The sequence below is a fragment of the Mustelus asterias genome, chromosome X (assembly GCF_964213995.1).
Source record: "Mustelus asterias chromosome X, sMusAst1.hap1.1, whole genome shotgun sequence".
NCBI classification, from domain to species: Eukaryota; Metazoa; Chordata; class Chondrichthyes; order Carcharhiniformes; family Triakidae; genus Mustelus; species Mustelus asterias.
Window position 1 is genome coordinate 7,183,174 of NC_135834.1, and position 20,596 is coordinate 7,203,769.

Sequence of the window (20,596 nt, forward strand, 5' to 3'; positions counted from 1 at the left end):
CTTAGAAACGCGAAGCGCTCGAACATTTCCCGTTGCCACAGCAACTCGGACATTTTGATGGGGGTGAGGAATGCTGGAAGGCTTGTGTGGGCCAGATTGGGGATCACTTAATAAGTGTGGCATGAGCCGGGATCATATCAACTGGCAGCAAAGGGTTGAATGGCCTTCTTTCTGTTCCTATTTCCGATGGTCTTATCTTCCAAAGGGTGCGCCAATGGCAAGAATTCTCTTCTGGAAACTGGTGCGTGCGTACGAGAGGGAAAGCCACGCGCACGAACCCTGTCCATTGTGGGTAAAACAGAGACAAGTGGCAATAAATAACTGGTTTCAAAGGAATGAAACAGTTCGGAAGCAAAACTCCTCTGAAGGGACGAATGCCCAAGACAAGAAGCCCAACCGTCGTAAATCATCGGCATCTCATTGTGTCAAAGTTTTATTGTACAGCTGCATAATACAGGCTAACTGGTGTTTCAGCCTGACACAACTCTGTGTGTGTGTGTGTGTGTACCATGCACATTGTGAAATATGAGATACATACTTGCCAGGAAAGTGATGAAGTGATCAGTTTCGTTGTTTGAGCTCTCGTAGGTCAGTTTTAATCCAGGTCAGAACTCATTGCGACGCTGCTGTAACTCAACAAGTGTGAATAAACTGATCTCTCGGGTTTCATTCTTCTATTCTGACGTGTCAAGGTGCAGCCATTCAGTCTGATTGATACTGCACGCCTGAGGGAGCCCACACATTTTTCTGGCCTCACAGGGCAACTTGTATAATTATCTGCAGTGAGGTGATCCTCTTGGAACGAACACGCGCAGGCGTAAGGTTAATGGAGGAAGACAAATCAGCCCAATAACAACTCTTTGGCTGTCAGGTCAAATTGGGCGGCACGGTGGCACAGTGGTTAGCACTGCTACCTCACAGCGCCAGGGACCCGGGTTCTATTCCGGCCTCGGGTGACTGTCTGTGTGGAGTCTGCACCCCCGTGTCTGCGTGGGTTTCCTCCCACAGTCCAAAGATGTACAGGTTAGGTGGATTGGCCATGCTAAATTGTCCCTTAGTGTCCAAAGATGTGTAGGTTAGGGGGATTGGCCATGCTAAATTGTCCCTTAATGTCCAAAGATGTGCAGGTTAGGTGGATTGGCCATGCTAAATTGTCCCTTAGTGTCCAAAGATGTGTAGGTTAGGGGGATTGGCCATGCTAAATTGTCCCCTAGTGTCCAAAGATACACAGGTTAGGTGGATTGGCCGTGGTAAATTGTCCCTTAGTATCCATAGATTTGCAGGTTAGTTGGATTGCCATGGGACATTGCCCCTTAGTGTCCACAGGTGTGTAGGTTAGGTGGATTGGCCATGCTAAATTGCCCTTTAGTGTCCAAAGATGTGTAGGTTAGGTGGATTGGCCATGCTAAACTGTCCCTTAGTGTCCAAAGATGTGTAGGTTAGGTGGATTGGCCATGCTAAATTGCCCCTTAGTGTCCACAGGTGTGTAGGTTAGGTGGATTGGCCATGCTAAATTGCCCCTTAGTGTCCACAGGTGTGTAGGTTAGGTGGATTGGCCATGCTAAGTTGCCCTTTAGTGTCCAAAGATATACAGGTTAGGTGGCTTGGACGTGGTAAATTGCCCCTTCGTATCCATAGATTTCAGGTTAGTTGGATTAGCCATGGGACATTGCCCCTTCGTGTCCACAGATATGTCGGTTAGGTGGATTGGCCATGCTAACTTGCCCCTTAGTGTCCAAAGATGTTTACGTTAGGTGGATTGGTCATGCTAAATTGTCCCTTAGTGTCCAAAGATGTGTAGGTGAGGTGGATTGGCCATGCTAAATTGCCCCTTCATGTCCAAAGATGTGTAGGTTAGGGGAATTAATAGGGTAAATACATGGGGTAATGGGGATGGGGCCTGGGTAAGATGCTCTTTCGGAGAGTTGGTGCAGACTTGATGGGCTAAATGGCCCCCTTCTGCACTGCATTGGCATTGCGGGACAAGTTCCCTGTCCAGGCTTTCGAGTCTGCAGGGCCAGTTGGAAGCCTTCCAGCTCAGGGTAAGTAACCCAGAGGGTTGTCCAACATGGAGGCGTCTCCAGGCAGACGAATTGGCCCCTGTCGCGTCGGGGAGATGGGAGGTTGATTGGAAAATCACAGTTGGCCTCTCTTAACTGTGCTTAATAAGCCTCTTCCTCAGCCCTGATTGGCTACCTGCCTTATGGGCCGGGCTGCCCGCACAACCCCAAACGCACTTGTGCCAAAATGCCAGGGACTGAGGTCAGGAAACTGGCAGGTTGGCGAGTAGCAGTATTTCTGAGCCCCGCCCACCTTAACGTTCAAACCCCATCTACCGGGAGGAGGCAGTGGTGTCGTGGTATTGTCCCTGCACTAGGGTATTACTTCAGGGACCCGGGTTCGAATCCCACCACGGCAGATGGTGAAATTTGAATTCAATAGAAAATAGCTGGAATTAAAAGTCTAATGATGACCATTGTTGGACAAACCCATCTGGTTCACTAATGCCCTTTAGGGAAGGAAATCTGCCGTCCTTACCCAGCCTGGCCTACATGTGACTCCAGAGCCACAACAATGTGGTTGATTCTTAACTGACCTCTGAAATGGGCCTCACAAGACACTCAGTTCAAGAGCAATTAGGGATAGGTAATAATTTGATTTGATTTATTATTGTCACATGTATTGGAATACAGCGAAAAGTATTGTTTCTCGCGCGCTATACAGACAAAGCATACCATTCATAGAGAAGGAAAGGAGAGAGTGCAGAATGTAGTGTTACAGTCATAGCTAGGGTGTAGAGAAAGATCATCTCAATGTTTGATTTATTATTGTCACATGCATTGGGATACAGCGAAAAGTATTGTTTCTTGCGCGCAGACAAAGCATACCGTTCATAGAATACATAGGGGAGAAGGAAAGGAGAGGGTGCAGAATGTAGTGTTACAGTCATAGCTAGGGTGTAGAGAAAGACCAACTTAATATTGGATTTATTATTGTCACATGTATTCAGATACAGTGAAAAGTATTGTTTCTTGCGCACTGTACAGAAAAAGCATACCGTTCATAGAGAAGGAAAGGAGAGAATGCAGAATGTAGTGTTACAGTCATAGCTAGGGTGTAGAGAAAGACCAACTTAATATTTGATTTATTATTGTCACATGTATTCAGATACAGTGAAAAGTATTGTTTCTTGCGCGCTATACAGACAAAGCATACTGTTCATAGAGAAGGAAAGGAGAGAGTGCAGAATGTGCTGTTACAGTCATAGCTAGGGTGTAGAGAAAGATCAACTTAATATTTGATTTGATTTATTATTGTCACATGTATTGGGATACAGTGAAAAGTATTGTTTCTTACGCACGGTCCAGAAAAAGCATACTGTTCATAGAGAAGGAAAGGAGAGAGTGCAGAATGTAGTGTTACAGTCATAGCTAGGGTGTAGAGAAAGATCAGCTTAATGCAAGGTGGGTCCATTCAAAAGTCTGACAGCAGCAGGGAAGAAGCTGTTCTTGAGTCGGTTGGTATGTGACCTCAGACTTTTGTATCTTTTTCCCGATGGAAGAAGGTGGAAGAGAGAATATCCAGGGTACGTGGGGTCTTTGATTATGCTGGCTGCTTTTCCGAGGCAGCGGGAAGTGTAGACAGAGTCAATGGATGGGAGGCTGGTTTGAGTGATGGATTGGGCTTCAATGCTTGGCCCAGCAACACCCACATCCAATGAGTAAAAATAATATAAAAAGCAGATTTTAGGGAAAGAGGCAGTATGGTTGCATTTTGAAAGCACCCTTTGCAGACTTGACGTACTATTCACAAGAATTCAACCTTGTCATCTTAAAGGGACAGGCCAGATTAAGCAGAGCTGCACCTTCACAGCAGAATAATGCACTGTGAATTGCATGGTACAATGCTCCATTCATTACAAAATCATCTTTATGGAGTCAGAGCGCAGCTGGCTCGGCCAATCTTTGTTGCCCATCCCTAATTGCCCCTTGAGAAGGTGATGGTGAGCTGCCTTCTTGAACTGCTGCAGTCATGTGGTGTAGGTACACCCACAGTGCTGTTAGGGAGTGAGTTCCGGGATTGTTCTTGGACATCAGTCTGTCCATGTGGTGTAGGTCCACCCACAGTGCTGTTAGGGAGGGAGTTCCAGGATTGTTATTGGACATCAGTCAGTCCGTGTGGTGTAGGTACACCCACAGTGCTGTTAGGGAGGGAATTCCAGGATTTTGACCCAGTGACAATGAAGGAACGGCCGACATATTTGCCAGTCAGGATGGCGAGTGGCTTGGAGGGGAACTTACAGGTGATGGTGTTCCCAGGTATCTGCTGCCCTTGTCCTTCTAGATGGAAGTGGTCGTGGGTTTGGAAGGTGCTGCCTAAGGAGCCTTGGTGAGTTGCTGCAGTGCATCTTGTAGATAGTACACACTGCTGCTACTGAGCGTCGGTGGTGGAGGGAGTGGGTGTTTGTGGATGGGGGGCCAATCAAGCGGGGCTGCTTTGTCCTGGATGGTGTTGAGCTTCTTGAGTGTTGTTGGAGCTGCACCCATCCAGGCAAGTGGGGAGTATTCCATCACACTCCTGACTTGTGCCTTGTAGATGGTGGACAGGCTTTGGGGAGTCAGGAGGTGAGTGACTGTCAGGCAGGCTAGTTTATGATTGGAGCTTAAGTAATGGCAGTTCATTCAACACTGGGTGGCATCACAGTCAAGCCTGATCCTATTCTCACTTGGCGCATTGTGGTCACTGGATAATGAATGAGAGCAGGAAACCTTCCCACTGACCCAGGGGTACTGAAGTGGATTGCAACCCTCAGACCACAATCCAACCGAGATCCATTAACTCAAGCATAGGCCAAGCCTGGGACAAGCAAGGTTCCAATGATTAATGACGGCACGGTGGCACAGTGGTTAGCACTGCTGCCTTATAGCACCAGGGACCCGGGTTCGATTCCTGGCTTGGGACATTGTCTGTGTGGAGTTTGCACGTTCTCCCCCGTGTCTGTGTGGGTTTCCTCCGGGTGCTCTGGTTTCCTCCCACACTCCAAAGATGTGCAGGTTAGGGGGATTGGGCATGCTAAATTGCCCCTTAGTGTCCAATGAGGCGTCAATTAGGTCGATTTGCCATGCTAAATTGCCTTTTAATGCCCTGCAAATTGACCCTTAGTATCAGGGGGACTAGCTAGGGTAAAAGCATGGGGTTATGGGAATAGGGCCTGGATGGGATTGTGGTCGGTGCAGACTCGATGGGCCAAATGGCCTCCTTCTGCACCATAGGATTCTATGAATATTAAATGGCGGCCTTTCATTTTCCAGGGAGTCAAATGGGAAAACGGGATGACATGGGTTAGTCAGAAGCTTTTTCCCAGGGTGGAAGAGTCAATTACTAGGGGGCACAGGTTTAAGGTGCGAGGGGCAAGGCTTAAAGGCGATGTACGAGGCAGATTTTTTACACAGAGGGTGGTGGGTGCCTGGAACTCGTTGCCGGGGAAGGTAGTGGAAGCGGATACGATAGTGAGTTTTAAGGGGCATCTTGACAAATACATGATTAGGATGGGAATAGAGGGATATGGTCCCCGGAAGGGTAGGGGGTTTTAGTTCAGTCGGGCAGCATGGTCGGTGCAGGCTTGGAGGGCCGAAGGGCCTGTTCCTGTGCTGTAATTTTCTTTGTTCTTTGTTCTTTGAGTTACACTTGCAGAGTGCTGCTGGTATTCTTTCTGTTCCCTGGCAGGGTTGCCACATGCCTGGAGTATTTAAATGAGTCGTCTGGAAGTAGAGGTAAGTTGGACACTGAGGGGTTAACTCTGTCTGGTAGTGCACTGGTTAATGCGTTCCTTCTGGTGCCCTATCCGAATGCACTCATTAAATCTCTCTCAAATAAACCAGCGCATTGTAATAACACTGAGAGGAGCTTATCACAAACCGGAAATTAAGCCCCCAAAGTCTTGCTTTTAAAGTGGAAATCCATTTCCCCACTTCAACGGATTACATGTCATAATTAAGATGATCAGAATCCATTAGTGCTAACAGAAACCTGCAAAGTCAATGAGTCAACACCCTGCAACCCCTCCCTGGTGGGCGGCCTGGTGGCACAGTGGTTAGCACTGCTGTCTCACAGCGCCAGGGACCCGGATTCGATCCCCGGCTTGAATCACTGTCTGTGTGGATGTTCTCCCCCAAGGTCTGCGTGGGTTTCCTCCGAGTGCTGCGGTTTCCTCCCACAGTCCAAAGATGTGTAGGTTAGGTGGATTAGCCATGCTAAATTGCCCTTAGTGTCCAAAGATGTGCAGGTTAGGTGGATTGGCCATGCTAAATTGCCCCTTAGTGTCCAAAGATGTGTAGGTTAGGTGGATTGGCCATGCTAAATTGCCCTTAGTGTCCAAAAATGTGCGGGTTAGGTGGATTGGCCATGCTAAATTGCCCCTTAGTGTCCAAAGATGTGTAGGTTAGGTGGATTGGCCGTGCTAAATTGCCCCTTAGTGTCCAAAGATGTGTAGGTTAGGTGGATTGGCCGTGCTAAATTGCCCCTTGGTGTCCAAAGATATGCAGATTAGGTGGATTGGCCATGCTAAATTGTCCCTTAGTGTCCAAAGATGTGCAGGTTAGGTGGATTGGCCATGCTAAATTGCCCCTTAGAGTCAAAAGATGTGCAGGTTGGGTGGATTGGCCATGCTAAATTGTCCCTTAGAGTCAAAAGATGTGTAGGTTAGGTGGATTGGTCATGCTAAATTGCCCCTTAGTGTCCAAAGATGTGCAGGTTAGGTGGATTAGCCATGCTAAATTGCCCCTTAATGTCCAAAGATATGCAGGTTAGGTGGTTTAACCATGCTAAATTGTCCCTTAGTGTCCAAAGATGTGCAGGTCAGGTGGATTGGCCATGCTAAATTGCCCCTTAGTGTCCAAAGATGTGCAGGTTAGGTGGATTAGCCATGCTAAATTGCCCCTTAATGTCCAAAGATATGCAGGTTAGGTGGTTTAACCATGCTAAATTGTCCCTTAGTGTCCAAAGATGTGCAGGTCAGGTGGATTGGCCATGCTAAATTGCCCCTTAGTGTCCAAAGATGTGCAGGTTAGGTGGATTGGCCATGCTAAATTGCCCCTTAGTGTCCAAAGATGTGCAGGTCAGGTGGATTGGCCATGCTAAATTGCCCCTTAGTGTCCAAAGATGTGCGGGTTAGGTGGATTGACCATGCTAAATTGCCCTTTAGTGTCAGGCGATTAGCTAGGGTAAATACGTGGGGATACGGGGGTAGGGCCTGGGTGGGATTGTTGTTGGTGTGCGCTCAATGGGCCGAATGGCCTCCTCCTGCATTGTAGGGATTCTATATCATAGCACTGTGGGCATACTGCAGCAATCCAAAAAGACAGCTCACCACCACCTTCTCAAAGTCCATTAGGAATGGGTGATAAATGTTGGCCTGACCCACATCGGGTATGTATTTGTCTTTTGGCTCACCCTAGAATCCTGCTGTAGTAATGTACGCAAGGAGGTATTCTCGCGAGATTTGACCCCGTTAGCGCTCGCGCTCAATGTACCGAGTTGTTGAGCGGGAAACAGAAAGAAGCAGCAGACATGGGAATGAGCACATGCCATGAATAAAGCCCCGTTAGCTTTTAGCAAAGAGCTCCCGAGTGTCATGCCTCCAAATACATGGCAAAACTGGCGACGAGGTTAATGAGGTGCGCTTGCTGAACCATTGGGTAAGATGCTCTTTCGGAGAGTCGGTGCAGACTCGATGGCCGAATGGCCTCCTTATGCCAATCCACCTAACCCGCACATGTTTGGACACTAAGGGGCAATTTAGCATGGCCAATCCACCTAACCAGCACATCTTTGGACACTAAGGGGCAATTTAGCATGGCCAATCCACCTAACCCGCACATCTTTGGACACTAGGGGCAATTTAGCATGGCCAATCCTCCTAACCTGCACATCTTTGGACACTAAGGGGCAATTTAGCATGGCCAATCCACCTAACCTGCACATCTTTGGACACTAAGGGGCAATTTAGCATGGCCAATCCACCTAACCTGCACATCTTTGGACACTAAGGGGCAATTTAGCATGGCCAATCCACCTAACCTGCACATCTTTGGACACTGAGGGGCAATTTAGCATGGTCAATCCACCTAACCTACACATCTTTGGACACTGAGGGGCAATTTAGCATGGCCAATCCACCTAACCTGCACATCTTTGGACACTAAGGGGCAATTTAGCATGGCCAATCCACCTAACCTGCACATCTTTGGACACTAAGGGGCAATTTAGCATGGCCAATCCACCTAACCTGCACATCTTTGGACACTGAGGGGCAATTTAGCACGGCCAATCCACCTAACCTGCACATCTTTGGACACTGAGGGGCAATTTAGCATGGCCAATCCACCTAACCTGCACATCTTTGGACACTAAGGGGCAATTTAGCATGGCCAATCCCCCTAACCTGCACATCTTTGGACACTAAGGGGCAATTTAGCATGGCCAATCCACCTAACCTACACATCTTTGGACACTAAGGGGCAATTTAGCATGGCCAATCCACCTAACCTACACATCTTTGGACACTAAGGGGCAATTTAGCATGGCCAATCCACCTAACCTGCACATCTTTGGACACTGAGGGGCAATTTAGCATGGTCAATCCACCTAACCTACACATCTTTGGACACTGAGGGGCAATTTAGCATGGTCAATCCACCTAACCTACACATCTTTGGACACTAAGGGGCAATTTAGCATGGCCAATCCACCAAACCGACACATCTTTGGACACTGAGGGGCAATTTAGCATGGCCAATCCACCTAACCTGCACATCTTTGGACACTAAGGGGCAATTTAGCATGGCCAATCCACCTAACCTGCACATCTTTGGACACTAAGGGGCAATTTAGCATGGCCAATCCACCTAACCTGCACATCTTTGGACACTGAGGGGCAATTTAGCACGGCCAATCCCCCTAACCTGCACATCTTTGGACACTGAGGGGCAATTTAGCATGGCCAATCCACCTAACCTGCACATCTTTGGACACTAAGGGGCAATTTAGCACGGCCAATCCACCTAACCTACACATCTTTGGACACTAACAACAACAAGCACAACTGGAACGGCGTGAGAACAAGGGAAAGCACAGAGTTTTCCACCAGGGACAAGGTGTTTTGGGCAGGAATTACTCATCGGGAGAGTAATGTGTTCCTGCTACGGATTGGACTTGTCCTTTGCACTGCCCAGACCAGGGATGACCTTATCTGGAGGAGAGATGCAGACCAATTAGTGGCTGGAAAAAACAGATCCACCAAGATTGGACCCTGTTGGGAATTCAGGTTCAGCCTGACCAAATCAGGACTCTCTTCTAACCCCATGCCAACTGTGGTGGAACGCAGCACCTGACCCTCTGCTCAGACGCAGGAAGAACCTCCAGTTCCCATGTCGATGCCCATTAAACCAACCACCGCAGTGTGAAGAGGAAAAGGCCCGAGGTTCACCGTCAACGGTTCCGAGGGCGGTGACCTCCAAGCTATCTGAATTTGTAGCATTGACTGACCCATTGACTTACCGTTCCTCGGATTTGGCTTTGGGTGTGGTGTTCAAATTAAGCGAGGGAAGGAAATGCTGGCTGGAATTCTACCGGCTCCACCATCACTGCCAGAGAGAATTTGACACTCAGCCCAACCTTCATACACAGCAGCGAGACTGGATAACCCCAGCCGCCGGCGAGAATTCCGACCATCGGGTAGTTATCTCTGGGCTCACCTTAGAGCCCCGCGGTAGTAATGTACGCCCGGAAGTATTCCTGCGAGATTTGACCCCGTCTGCACGCGTGGTCAACATAATGGGATGCAGAGCAGGAAACAGAAAAAAGAGGAAATTCCATTCATTTTTACCAAAGCGCTCCCAAGTGTCTGATCTCCGAATACACAATGACATCCCAACAACGGGATAAATTATTCCAACGAAAAATTTCTGGTCACTGAATTTGATGGAAGTTCATAGGTTGTGTCTTTTTATTTTTGAAGTGGCCAGTGTCTTGAGGATTAGTCGACAGAGCGAGACTGCGGATAGTTGGGAACCTGTCTCGGGGGCAGGGAATTCATATGGTGTTCGTGGAAGTGGAAATGATTAGGGTTGGGAAGCATTTTCCGATCAGGGCCATTGTGATCTCCTGGACTCGTTTCGATCGCCTCAGGGGGTCGGAGAGGAATTTCCCAGATTTTTTTTTTCCCCATATTGGCCCTGGGGTTTTTCACTCTGGGTTTTCGCCTCTCCCTGGAGATCACATGGTCTGGAATGGGGGGGTGGGGGTGAGTTAATAGGTTGTGATGAACAAAGCATCGTAGCTGTGAGGGACAGCTCGGTGGATAGGATATTGGTATGTAGATAGGCTGGAAAATTGGGCGGGGATCCTGGATTCAGGATTCAATCCTGGACCGGGGAGTGGCGCGGGCTTGGTGGGCCGAAGGGCCTGTTCCTGTGCTGTATTGTTCTTTGTTCTTTGTTCTTAAATACTGAACAGACTGAAAAGGAGGAAACATAGCCAAACTCAGCGATAAAGCTTTAGTCAAAACACTTCATAATTAAGGGGAAAAGGCTGTCCAAACGCTGGATTAATCACAAGAGAAAGAGGTCTGACTTCCAGCTGCAGAGAGATATCGTAAAGTTTATACCCACTTAGAAAGCTCTTGAAGATACATGGAACATCTCAGAGCTTCTCTCAGCCCCCGGTGGTGCTTTTGGAGCGCAGCGGCCAGGAGGCTCGAGGGGAGGCCGTTTTGTGGACTCCCCGCTGAGCGCCATGGCCTCCGCGCGTTTCCGGGGCAGCCAGATTTCCAGTGCTGTCATCTCCGCGATAGAAATCGGCGTGGAGCTGCCGAATGTGCTCAAATTTGAATTTAAATGCAATTTAAATCCCATTCGTGGGCCCGGGACTGAATTCTCCGGGCCCGCTAGCCTCTGCCCCCAACTCCAGCGAGGTTTACAGTAGCTCCCCACTTGCAGGGAGCTGACATCCTGACCCTGCTGGAGTGAAGAGCGGGGGGGGGGTGGGGGGGCATCGAGGCCCCCCAGAGAGTCGGGCGCCGGGGGAGTGCCTCCTGGGCATTGCCACCTTGGCAGTGCCGGGGGCCCAGGCTGGCACTGCCAAAGAGGCAACGTGGCAATGCCCAGCCATTGGGCATTGGAGGGTGCCAAGGGGGCAGGGCCTAATAGGGATGGAGCTTGGTAGGAGGCCTCTGGGGGGGGAGGGGGGCGATCAGTGGGGGTGGGGGGGGGGTCCCGCTGCCACTCTGCATTTGGGCTGAGTGACAGAGGGAGGGAGGCCAGCGATGGGGGCTGGCCATCAGGGTGGGGGGCGGGGGGGGGGGGGGGGTGCGTGGGGTCAGCCTGCTGGGGGGGGGGGGGAGGTGTGTTGAGGCTGCAGTGGGGGGTTCGGCTCTGTGGGGGGTGGATTCAGGGCTGCCAGCAATGGGGCAGGGGATCGGGGCTGTGGATTAGAAGACCGGGGCTGCGGGGGTTTGGGGGTGAGATTGAGGTGGGATGGGGGGGGTGGAGGTTGGACCCGGATATGTTCGGGGGTGGGTGGCAGCAATCAGGCTGTGGGGGGTTGGCGATACGGGAGTCGCGGGGCTGGCCAACGATCGAGCTGACAGGTGATCGGGAGACCGGCACTGCGGGGCCACAATGCATGCGCCAATCTCGACCCCGATAGATGGGCACAGGCGCAGTGGCCCGCTCAGCGCCATGCTGCCAGCCTCTCCAGCGGGAATAGACCCAGTGCACTGGAGTTAGTCATGCTGAGGCTCTCTGCAGTACACAGAGTGTGGGAGATTCATTTTGAAAATCCCGCTAAAAAAAATCCAGTGGGATTTACTCCAGTTTTCACGTGAATTCAGCACTTCGAATTTTTTTGGAAGAATCGCCCCCTTTGTATCCAAACTGTCACTTGGAATGGCGCTGCCCCTTTATGAGTGATTGAATTCGCAGCTCTATTGGTTGCTAATTCTTGCTCAGATGACTGGCACATGCTGTAAGATTATTGTTAAATTGCAAAGAACATTTCAGCAAGGATAAAATAATTACAAGAATTAACAGGGACAACGCAGTGGCACAGTGGTTAGCGCTGCTGCCTCACAGCGCCAGGGACCCGGATTCAATTTCTGGCTTGGGTCACTGTCTGTGTGGAGTTTGTACGTTCTCCCCGTGTCCGCGTGGGTTTCCTCCGGGTGCTCCGGTTTCCTCCCACAGTCCATGTGTAGGTTAAGTGGATTGGCTATGCTAAATTGCCTCGTAGTGTCCAAAGATGTGTAGGTTAGGGGAGCCATGCTAAATTGCCATTTAGTGTTGGGACGTCTTGTTAAAGTTGTACAAGACATTGGCAAGGCCACACTTGGAATACTGTGTGCAATTCTGGTCACCCTATTATAGAAAGGATATTATTAAACGAGAAAGAGTGCAGAAAAGATTTGCTAGGATGCTACTGGGACTTGATGGATTGAGTTATAAGGAGAGGCTGGATAGACTGGGACTTTTTTCTCTGGAGCGTAGGAGGCTGAGGGGTGACCTTATAGAGGTCTATAAAATAATGAGGGACATGGACAAGGTAGATAGTCAATATCTTTTCCCAAAGGTAGGGGAGTCTAAATCTAGAGGGCATAGGTTTAAGGTGAGAGGGGAGAGATACAAAAGGGTCCAGAGGGGCAATTTTCTCACACAGAGGGTGGTGAGTGTCTGGAACAAGCTGCCAGAGGTAGTAGTAGAGGCGGGTACAACTTTATCTTTTAAAAAGCATTTAGATAGTTACATGGGTACGATGGGTATAGAGGGATATGGGCCAAATGCGGGCAATTGGGATGAGTTTAGGGGTTTTAAAAATAAAAGGGCGGCATGAACAAGTTGGGCCAAAGGGCCTGTTTCCATGCTGTAAACCTCTAAGACTCTATGATTCTATGACTCTATGACTCTGGTGTCCAAAGATGTGCAGGTTAGGTGGATTGGCCATGCTAATTTGCTCCTTAGTGTCCAAAGTTGTGCAGGTTAGGTGGATTGGCCATGCTAAATTGTCCCTTAGTGTCCAAAGATGTGTGGGTTAGATGGATTGGCCATGCTAAATTGTCCCTTAGTGTCCAAAGATGTGCAGGTTAAATGGATTGGCCATGCTAAATTGTCCCATAGTGTCCAAATATATATCGGTTATTGGGGTAAAGACATGATGTTATGAGATAAGCCTGGGTATGAGTTGGTGATGAGCCGAATGGCCTCCTTCTGCACAGCAGGGATTCTATGATTAAGTTAAGATTCAGATTGATAACCATTCTGAGCTTTGGAGTGTCAACAATGATTATGGCAAAGAGCACCCAAGGGGGATGTAAAGTCTGGTTCTGTTTTAAAGAAGGAATCGTTTTACAAGGGGGCTGCAATAAATGGGAGTTCCTCGACAACTTCTGAAAGAGTGACTTAACAGCCTAAAAGGTTCGAAAGCTTTTGAAGACTGAAGGCTGGGTTGATAAATTCTTAATGATTGACACATAAAGAGGAAGTGAAGCTACTTCGTGAGAACGATTCATGTTGATGTTTCTCCCTCACTGTCTCCCATCCCTCATTTTCACTCTCCCCCTTTTACTCACCCGTTTCAGTTGAGTTTCTTCTGCTCCTCCCTCTGATTAACGCAATGCCCCAGGACAGTACAATCTCCAGGACATCAGCTTAACTGGTCAGGCCATATTTCTAGTGTGGCGTCCAGTCTGGTCACCCTGAAACAAAAAAAGAAAGCAGAGATGTGAAAACAGAAGTGTTTAGGTCGGACTGCTGTTGGAATGGATTGGGAAGCTAAATCTCTGTCCTCTGTCCTGAAGTAACCCCAGAATACGATTCCATCGGTAAGCTGGGGGAGTTAAGCGGAAAAATTGAAATCGGTAAAAGGTAAATTTAAAACCAATCTTGGGAAGATTGATAAATCTCTGACAGAAATTCTGGAGGCATTCAAAATGTAATTCATAGAGTTATGGAATCCTTACAGTGCAGAAGGAGGCCATTCAGCCCATCGAGTCTGCACTGACCCTTCAACAGAGCATCTTACCCAGGCCCCATCCCCGTAACCCCATGTATTTACCCCGTTAATCCCCCGAACCTGTACATCTTTAGACAGTAAGGGGCAATTTACCTTGGCCAATCCACCTAACCTGCACATCTTTGGACACTAAGGGGCAATTTAGCATGGCCAACCCATCTAATCTACACACCTTTGGATACTAAGGGACAATTTAGCATGGCCAATCCACCTAACCTGCACATCTTTAGATCCTAAGGGGAAATTTAGCATGGCCAATCGACCTAACTTACGCATCTTTGGATCCTAAGGGGCAATTTAGCATGGCCAATCCACCTAACCTGCACGCCTTTGGACACTAAGGGGCAATTTAGCATGGCCAATCCATCTAATCTACACACCTTTGGACACTAAGGGGCAATTTAGCATGGCCAATCCACCTAACCTGCACATCTTTGGACACTAATGGGCAATTTAACATGGCCAATCCACCTAACCCGCACTTCTTTGGACACTAAGGGGCAATTTGGCATGGCCAATCCACCTAACCCGCACATCTTTGGACACTAAGGGGCAATTTGGCATGGCCAATCCACCTAACCCGCACATCTTTGGACACTAAGGGGCAATTTGGCATGGTCAATCCACCTAACCCGCACATCTTTGGACACTAAGGGGCAATATGGCATGGCCAATCCACCTAACCCGCACATCTTTGGACACTAAGGGGCAATTTGGCATGGCCAATCCACCTGACCTGCACATCTTTGGACACTAAGGGGCAATTTGGCATGGCCAATCCACCAAACCTGCACATCTTTGGACACTAAGGGACAATTTGGCATGGCCAATCCACCTGACCTGCACATCTTTGGACACTAAGGGGCAATTTGGCATGGCCAATCCACCAAACCTGCACATCTTTGGACACTAAGGGGCAATTTGGCATGGCCAATCCACCAAACCTGCACATCTTTGGACACTAAGGGGCAATTTGGCATGGCCAATCCACCAAACCTGCACATCTTTGGACACTAAGGGACAATTTGGCATGGCCAATCCACCTGACTTACACATCTACTCGACTGCATGAAAACCCAACCCCTAATAACTCCTCAAACCTAAAATAAATTTCTACTGAAAGGTGGGTGGCCCATTGTCCAGTGGGTTACTGACAGAATAGTCTTAAATGTTGTAAGTGCAGCAAAATGGTTTTCACAGCATGGTGTAAATTGATGGCGTGTGTGTCAGTCAGTACACGTTATGGTGTACTTGTCATTCATTTTATGATAATTGAGGGCAAGTTTCAGCCCGTACTGAGCTTTGATAAGAGAAGGTCAGATGAGGGACGCAACTATTGACAGCTTGACTAAACGGTGGAACATTAATTAACTGAGAGAATCAAAGCAGGTCAATCATTTTCGAAAGCCTTTGACAAAAGGCCAAATCGAACAGACACTTTTGTTAGAAGTTGATCTGCAAAGATCTTTCAGTTAGTGAAACGGTTTTAAGTAACGAGGGCTGATTTTCCTTTACCCCCTTTTCAAAGACCAATCAGAAAATAGGTGCATATAGCAAAAATGGTGGCCCATTCAGCCTTTGTCCCTGTCTTGCTCCCGAATAGCACTGCCCACAGTCTTTCTCTCCAGCTTTCTGCATCTGAGGAGGATGTAGCAGCAATTGCGAGCCAGTGCACACCCGGTGGGCCGAATGGCCTCCTCCTGCGTTGTAATGATTCTGTGATTCTGTTTGCAGAAGCAGACACATTAACCCGACTTTCGTCTCGACACTGCTGAGCGCGTCCAGGATTTTCAAAAGTCAGAGAGGTCGTTCCGATGCTGGTTTCCACTAACAGCGCCACAGGGATTAATCAGGAACAAGCTTCTTCCCTGCTGCCATCAGACCTTTGAATGGACCCACCTTATATTAAGCTGATCTTTCTCTACACCCTATCTGTGACACTACATTCTGCACCCTCTCCTTTCCTTCTCCCCTATGTACTCTATGAACGGTATGCTTTGTCTGTAAAGTGCGCAAGAAACAATACTTTTCACTGTATCCCAATACATGTGACAATAATAAATCAAAATCAAATGATATATTAAGTTGATCTTTCTCTACACCCTAGCTATGACTGTAACACTACATTCTGCATCCTCTCCTTTTCTTCTCCCCTATGTACTCTGTGAACAGTATGCTTTGTTTGTATAGCGCGCAAGAAACAATACTTTTCACTGTATCCCAATACATGTGACAATAATAAATCAAATATTAAGTTGATCTTTCTCTACACCCTAGCTATGACTGTAACACTATATTCTGCACCCTCCCCTTTCCTTCTCCCCTATGTACTCTCTGAACGGTATGCTTTGTCTGTATAGCGCGCAAGAAACAATACTTTTCACTGTATCCCAATACATGATACAATAATAAATCAAATCAAAATTAAATGATATATTAAGCTGATCTTTCTCTCCACCCTAGCTATGACTGTAACACTATATTCTGCACCCTCTCCTTTCCTTCTCCCCTATGTACTCTATGAACGGTATGCTTTGTCTGTATAGTGCGCAAGAAACAATACTTTTCACTGTATCCCAATACATGATACAATAATAAATCAAATCAAAATTAAATGATATATTAAGCTGATCTTTCTCTCCACCCTAGCTATGACTGTAACACTATATTCTGCACTCTCTCCTTTCCTTCTCCCCTATGTACTCTATGAATGGTATGCTTTGTCTGTATAGCGCACAAGAAACAATACTTTTTATTGTATCCCAATACATGAGACCATAAGATATAGTGGCAGAATTAGTTTTTAAAGCTTTATTCGTGTCACAAGTAGGCTTGCATTAACACTGCAATGAAGTTACTGTGAAAATTCCATTCGGCCCATCGAGTCTGCTCCACCATTCAATCATGACAATAACAAATCAAATCAAATCGAATCAAAACCAGCACTGTTGTTGCAGACACTGCTCTGCAATGCTTTTATCATGCTGATGGTCGCTGTGTGATCGAGCCACTCAAGACACTGCTGTTACCAAGCTAACTGCACCAACCAGAGGAAACTCAGAGCTGCTGCTGTTAAACCCACGCCTCCGGTGAGACACTGGGCAGGATTTTCCAGCCGCGCTCGCCCCGAGACTGGAAAATCCCACCCGAGGTCAACGGACTTTTCCATGGTCCGTCCCCTCGCTCGCTCTGATTCCCTTGGCGGGCGGGAGGATAAAATTCAGCCCCTTTCCCCGCTTCCAGCTGATGTGACCCAGTGAAGCTTACACTGCCAGTGTTGGCTCAGAGTTGACCTGACCCTCCATTCACTTCAGCACAATAACTAATAGCACAAGTGGGCCCGGACTAATAATCTCCATCCAGACCCGAGTCATAAAAACACAAGAACATTTTCGGAACAGGGAAAGGTCACTGGGCTCAAGCAGTCCAATCCATTAACTCCTTTTACTGAGATTCTCATCATATCCTCTCTCCCTTTCCAGGAACATTATTAATTGTCTCTTAAACCCACTTTTATTGGCTGCTTCAATGACCTTCCGTGGTAACTTCACATTCTATTAACTTCACATTCATGGTGGAAAATGCTCTACCCGATTTCCCATCTGAACTGATCTCTTCTTAACCAAGCCCGGGATTTTTTGCCTGCTGACCTTAGTCGAGAGCTTCATGTTTTTAGGTGTCCAGATCACCAACAATCTGTCCTGGTCCCCACCATGCCGACGCTATAGTTAAGAAAGCCCCACCAACGCCTCTACTTTCTCAGGAGACTAAGGAAATTCGGCATGTCCGTTACGACTCTCACCAACTTTTACAGATGCACCATAGAAAGCATCCTTTCTGGTTGTATCACAGCTTGGTATGGCTCCTGCTCTGCCCAAGACCGCAAGAAACTACAAAGGGTTGTGAATGTAGCCCAATCCATCACGCAAACCAGCCTCCCATCCATTGACTCTGTCTACACTTCCCGCTGCCTCGGAAAAGCAGCCACCATATTCAAGGACCCCACACACCCTGGACATTCTCTCTTCCACCTTCTTCCATCGGGAAAAAGATACAAAAGTCTGAGGTCACGTACCAACCGACTAAAGAACAGCTTCTTCCCTGCTGCCAACAGACTTCTGAATAGAACTACCTCGTATTAAGCTGATCTTTCTCTACACCCTATCTGCAACTGTAACATTATATTTGCACCCTCTCCATACCTTCTTCCCTATATACTCTATGAACGGCATGCTTTGTCTGTATAATGCACAAGAAACAATACTTTTCACTGTATCCCAATACATGTGACAATAATAAATCAAATCTAATATTAAGCTGATCTTTCTCTACACCCTAGCTATGACTGTAACACTACATTCTGCACCCCCTCCTTTCCTTCTCCCCTATGTACTCTATGAACGGTATGCTTTGTCTGTATAGCGCGCAAGAAACAATACTTTTCACTGTATCCCAATACATGTGACAATAATAAATCAAATCAAATATTAAGCTGATCTTTCTCTACACCCTAGCTGTAACTGTAACACTACATTCTGCACCCCCTCCTTTCCTTCTCCCCTATGTACTCTATGAACGGTATGCTTTGTCTGTATAGCGCGCAAGAAACAATACTTTTCACTGTATCCCAATACATGTGACAATAATAAATCAAATCAAATATTAAATTGATCTTTCTCTACACCCTAGCTATGACTGTAACACTATATTCTGCACCCTCTCCTTTTCTTCTCTATGAACGGTATGCTTTATCTCTATAGCGCACAAGAGACAATACTTTTCACTGTATCCCAATACATGTGACAATAATAAATCAAATCAAATATTAACCTGATCTTTCTCTACACCCTATCTGTAACTGTAACACTATATTCTGCACCCTCTCCTTTCCTTCTCCCCTATGTACTCTATGAACGGAATGCTTTGTCTGTATAGCGCACAAGAAACAATACTTTTCACTGTATCCCAATACATATGGGCAGCACGGCGACACAGTGGTTCGCACTGCTGCCTCACAGAGCCAGGGACCCGGGTTCGATTCCTGGCTTGGGTCACTGTCTCTTCGGAGTCTGCACGTTCTCCCCGTGTCTGTGTGGGTTTCCTCCGAGTGCTCCGATTTCCTCCCACACTCCGAAAGACATGCTGGTTACATGCATTGGCCATGCTAAATTCTCCCTCAGTGTACCCGAACAGGAGTGTGGCGACTAGGAGATTTTCACAGTAACTTCATTGCAGCATTAATGTGAGCCTACTTGTGACACTCATAAAGAAGCTTTCAACTTAAATAATAAATCAAATCAAATCAAATAAAATGATTATACACCACAATGGAAGTTGGTGGGACCACATCTGGAACATTGCCGACCGTTTTGGTCTCTCGGCTAGAGAAATGCATTGGAAGAAGTTCAGAGAAAGTTGGTTCGAATAATTCCTGGGGTGAATTTCTTACGAAGATAGGATGGACAGATTGGGCCTGTATCCATTGGAATTTAGAAGAATGAGGGGCGATTGTATTGAAACCTTTAGGATTCTGAGGGGGCTTGACAGAGTGGATGCCAAGAGAATGTTTCCCATGTGGGACAGAGATGAGGAGGAATTCCTTCAGCCAGAGAGCGGTGAATCTGTGGAACTCTTTGCCGCAGAGGAGGCCGGGTCATTGAGTGTCTTTAAGACAGAGATAGATAGGTTCTTGATTAATAAGGGGATCAGGGGTTATGGGGAAAAGGCAGGAGAATGGGGATGAGAAAAATATCAGCCATGATTGAATGGCGGAGCAGACTCGATGGGCCGAGTGGCCTAATTCTGCTCCTATGTCTTATGGTCTGGAACTCAGGGGGCACATTTTATAAAGGGTCTCCCATTTAAGACGGAGATGAGGGGAATTGTTTTCTCTCTGAGGGTCATTTATCTGTGGAATTCTGTTGCTCAGAGAGTAGAAGAGGCTGACATTGAATATATTTAAGGCTGGGTTAGATAGATATTTGATGGATGAGTAAGTTAAATAATTATCAGGGGGGCGGAGGCGGCAGGTAGGAAAGTCGAGTTGAGTCCTCAATCATGGAATCGTAGAATCATAGAATCCCTACAGTGCAGAAGGAGGCCATTCGGCCCATCAGGTGTGTACTGACTCTCTGACAGACTATCTTACCCATGTCCCTTCTCCCGCACTATCCCCGTAACCCCGCACTTTTACCATGGTTATTCCATCTAACCTACATATCTTTGGACACTAAGGCCAGGATCTTACCATCGCGTTGCACCCATTTTCAGGCGCGATGTGCTTGTAAAGTGGGGTGCTCGTAAAATGGCGCCAGTTTTCGCGAACGGAGCCATTTTGCGAGCGCAGGATTTCCGGTGCGGTCAGTCTCTCGGTGGAAATGGGTAAGAGGCTGGTTAATGTACTGAAATTTATTCAAAGAAGCATTTCCCCCCCCCCCTCAATGACCTCGTAGGGAAAGGTTTGCGCCAGTGAGGAATAGACATGTTCCCCATGAACAGGGAGCACTCGAGTTGGCCTCGCCGATGGAACCAG

General features: G+C 47.6%; 1 protein-coding gene across 1 annotated transcript in view; it reads left to right on the plus strand.

Annotated features, from left to right (window-relative positions):
* Positions 1 to 20,596, plus strand: part of LOC144481836 (fidgetin-like) — a 114,076-nt gene that overhangs the window by 26,979 nt on the left and 66,501 nt on the right. Inside the window, exons 3-4 of the mRNA XM_078200989.1 lie at positions 206 to 401; positions 2,183 to 2,278. Coding sequence (XP_078057115.1) covers positions 206 to 401; positions 2,183 to 2,278 — 292 coding nt within the window. The remainder of the gene's footprint in view (positions 1 to 205; positions 402 to 2,182; positions 2,279 to 20,596) is intronic.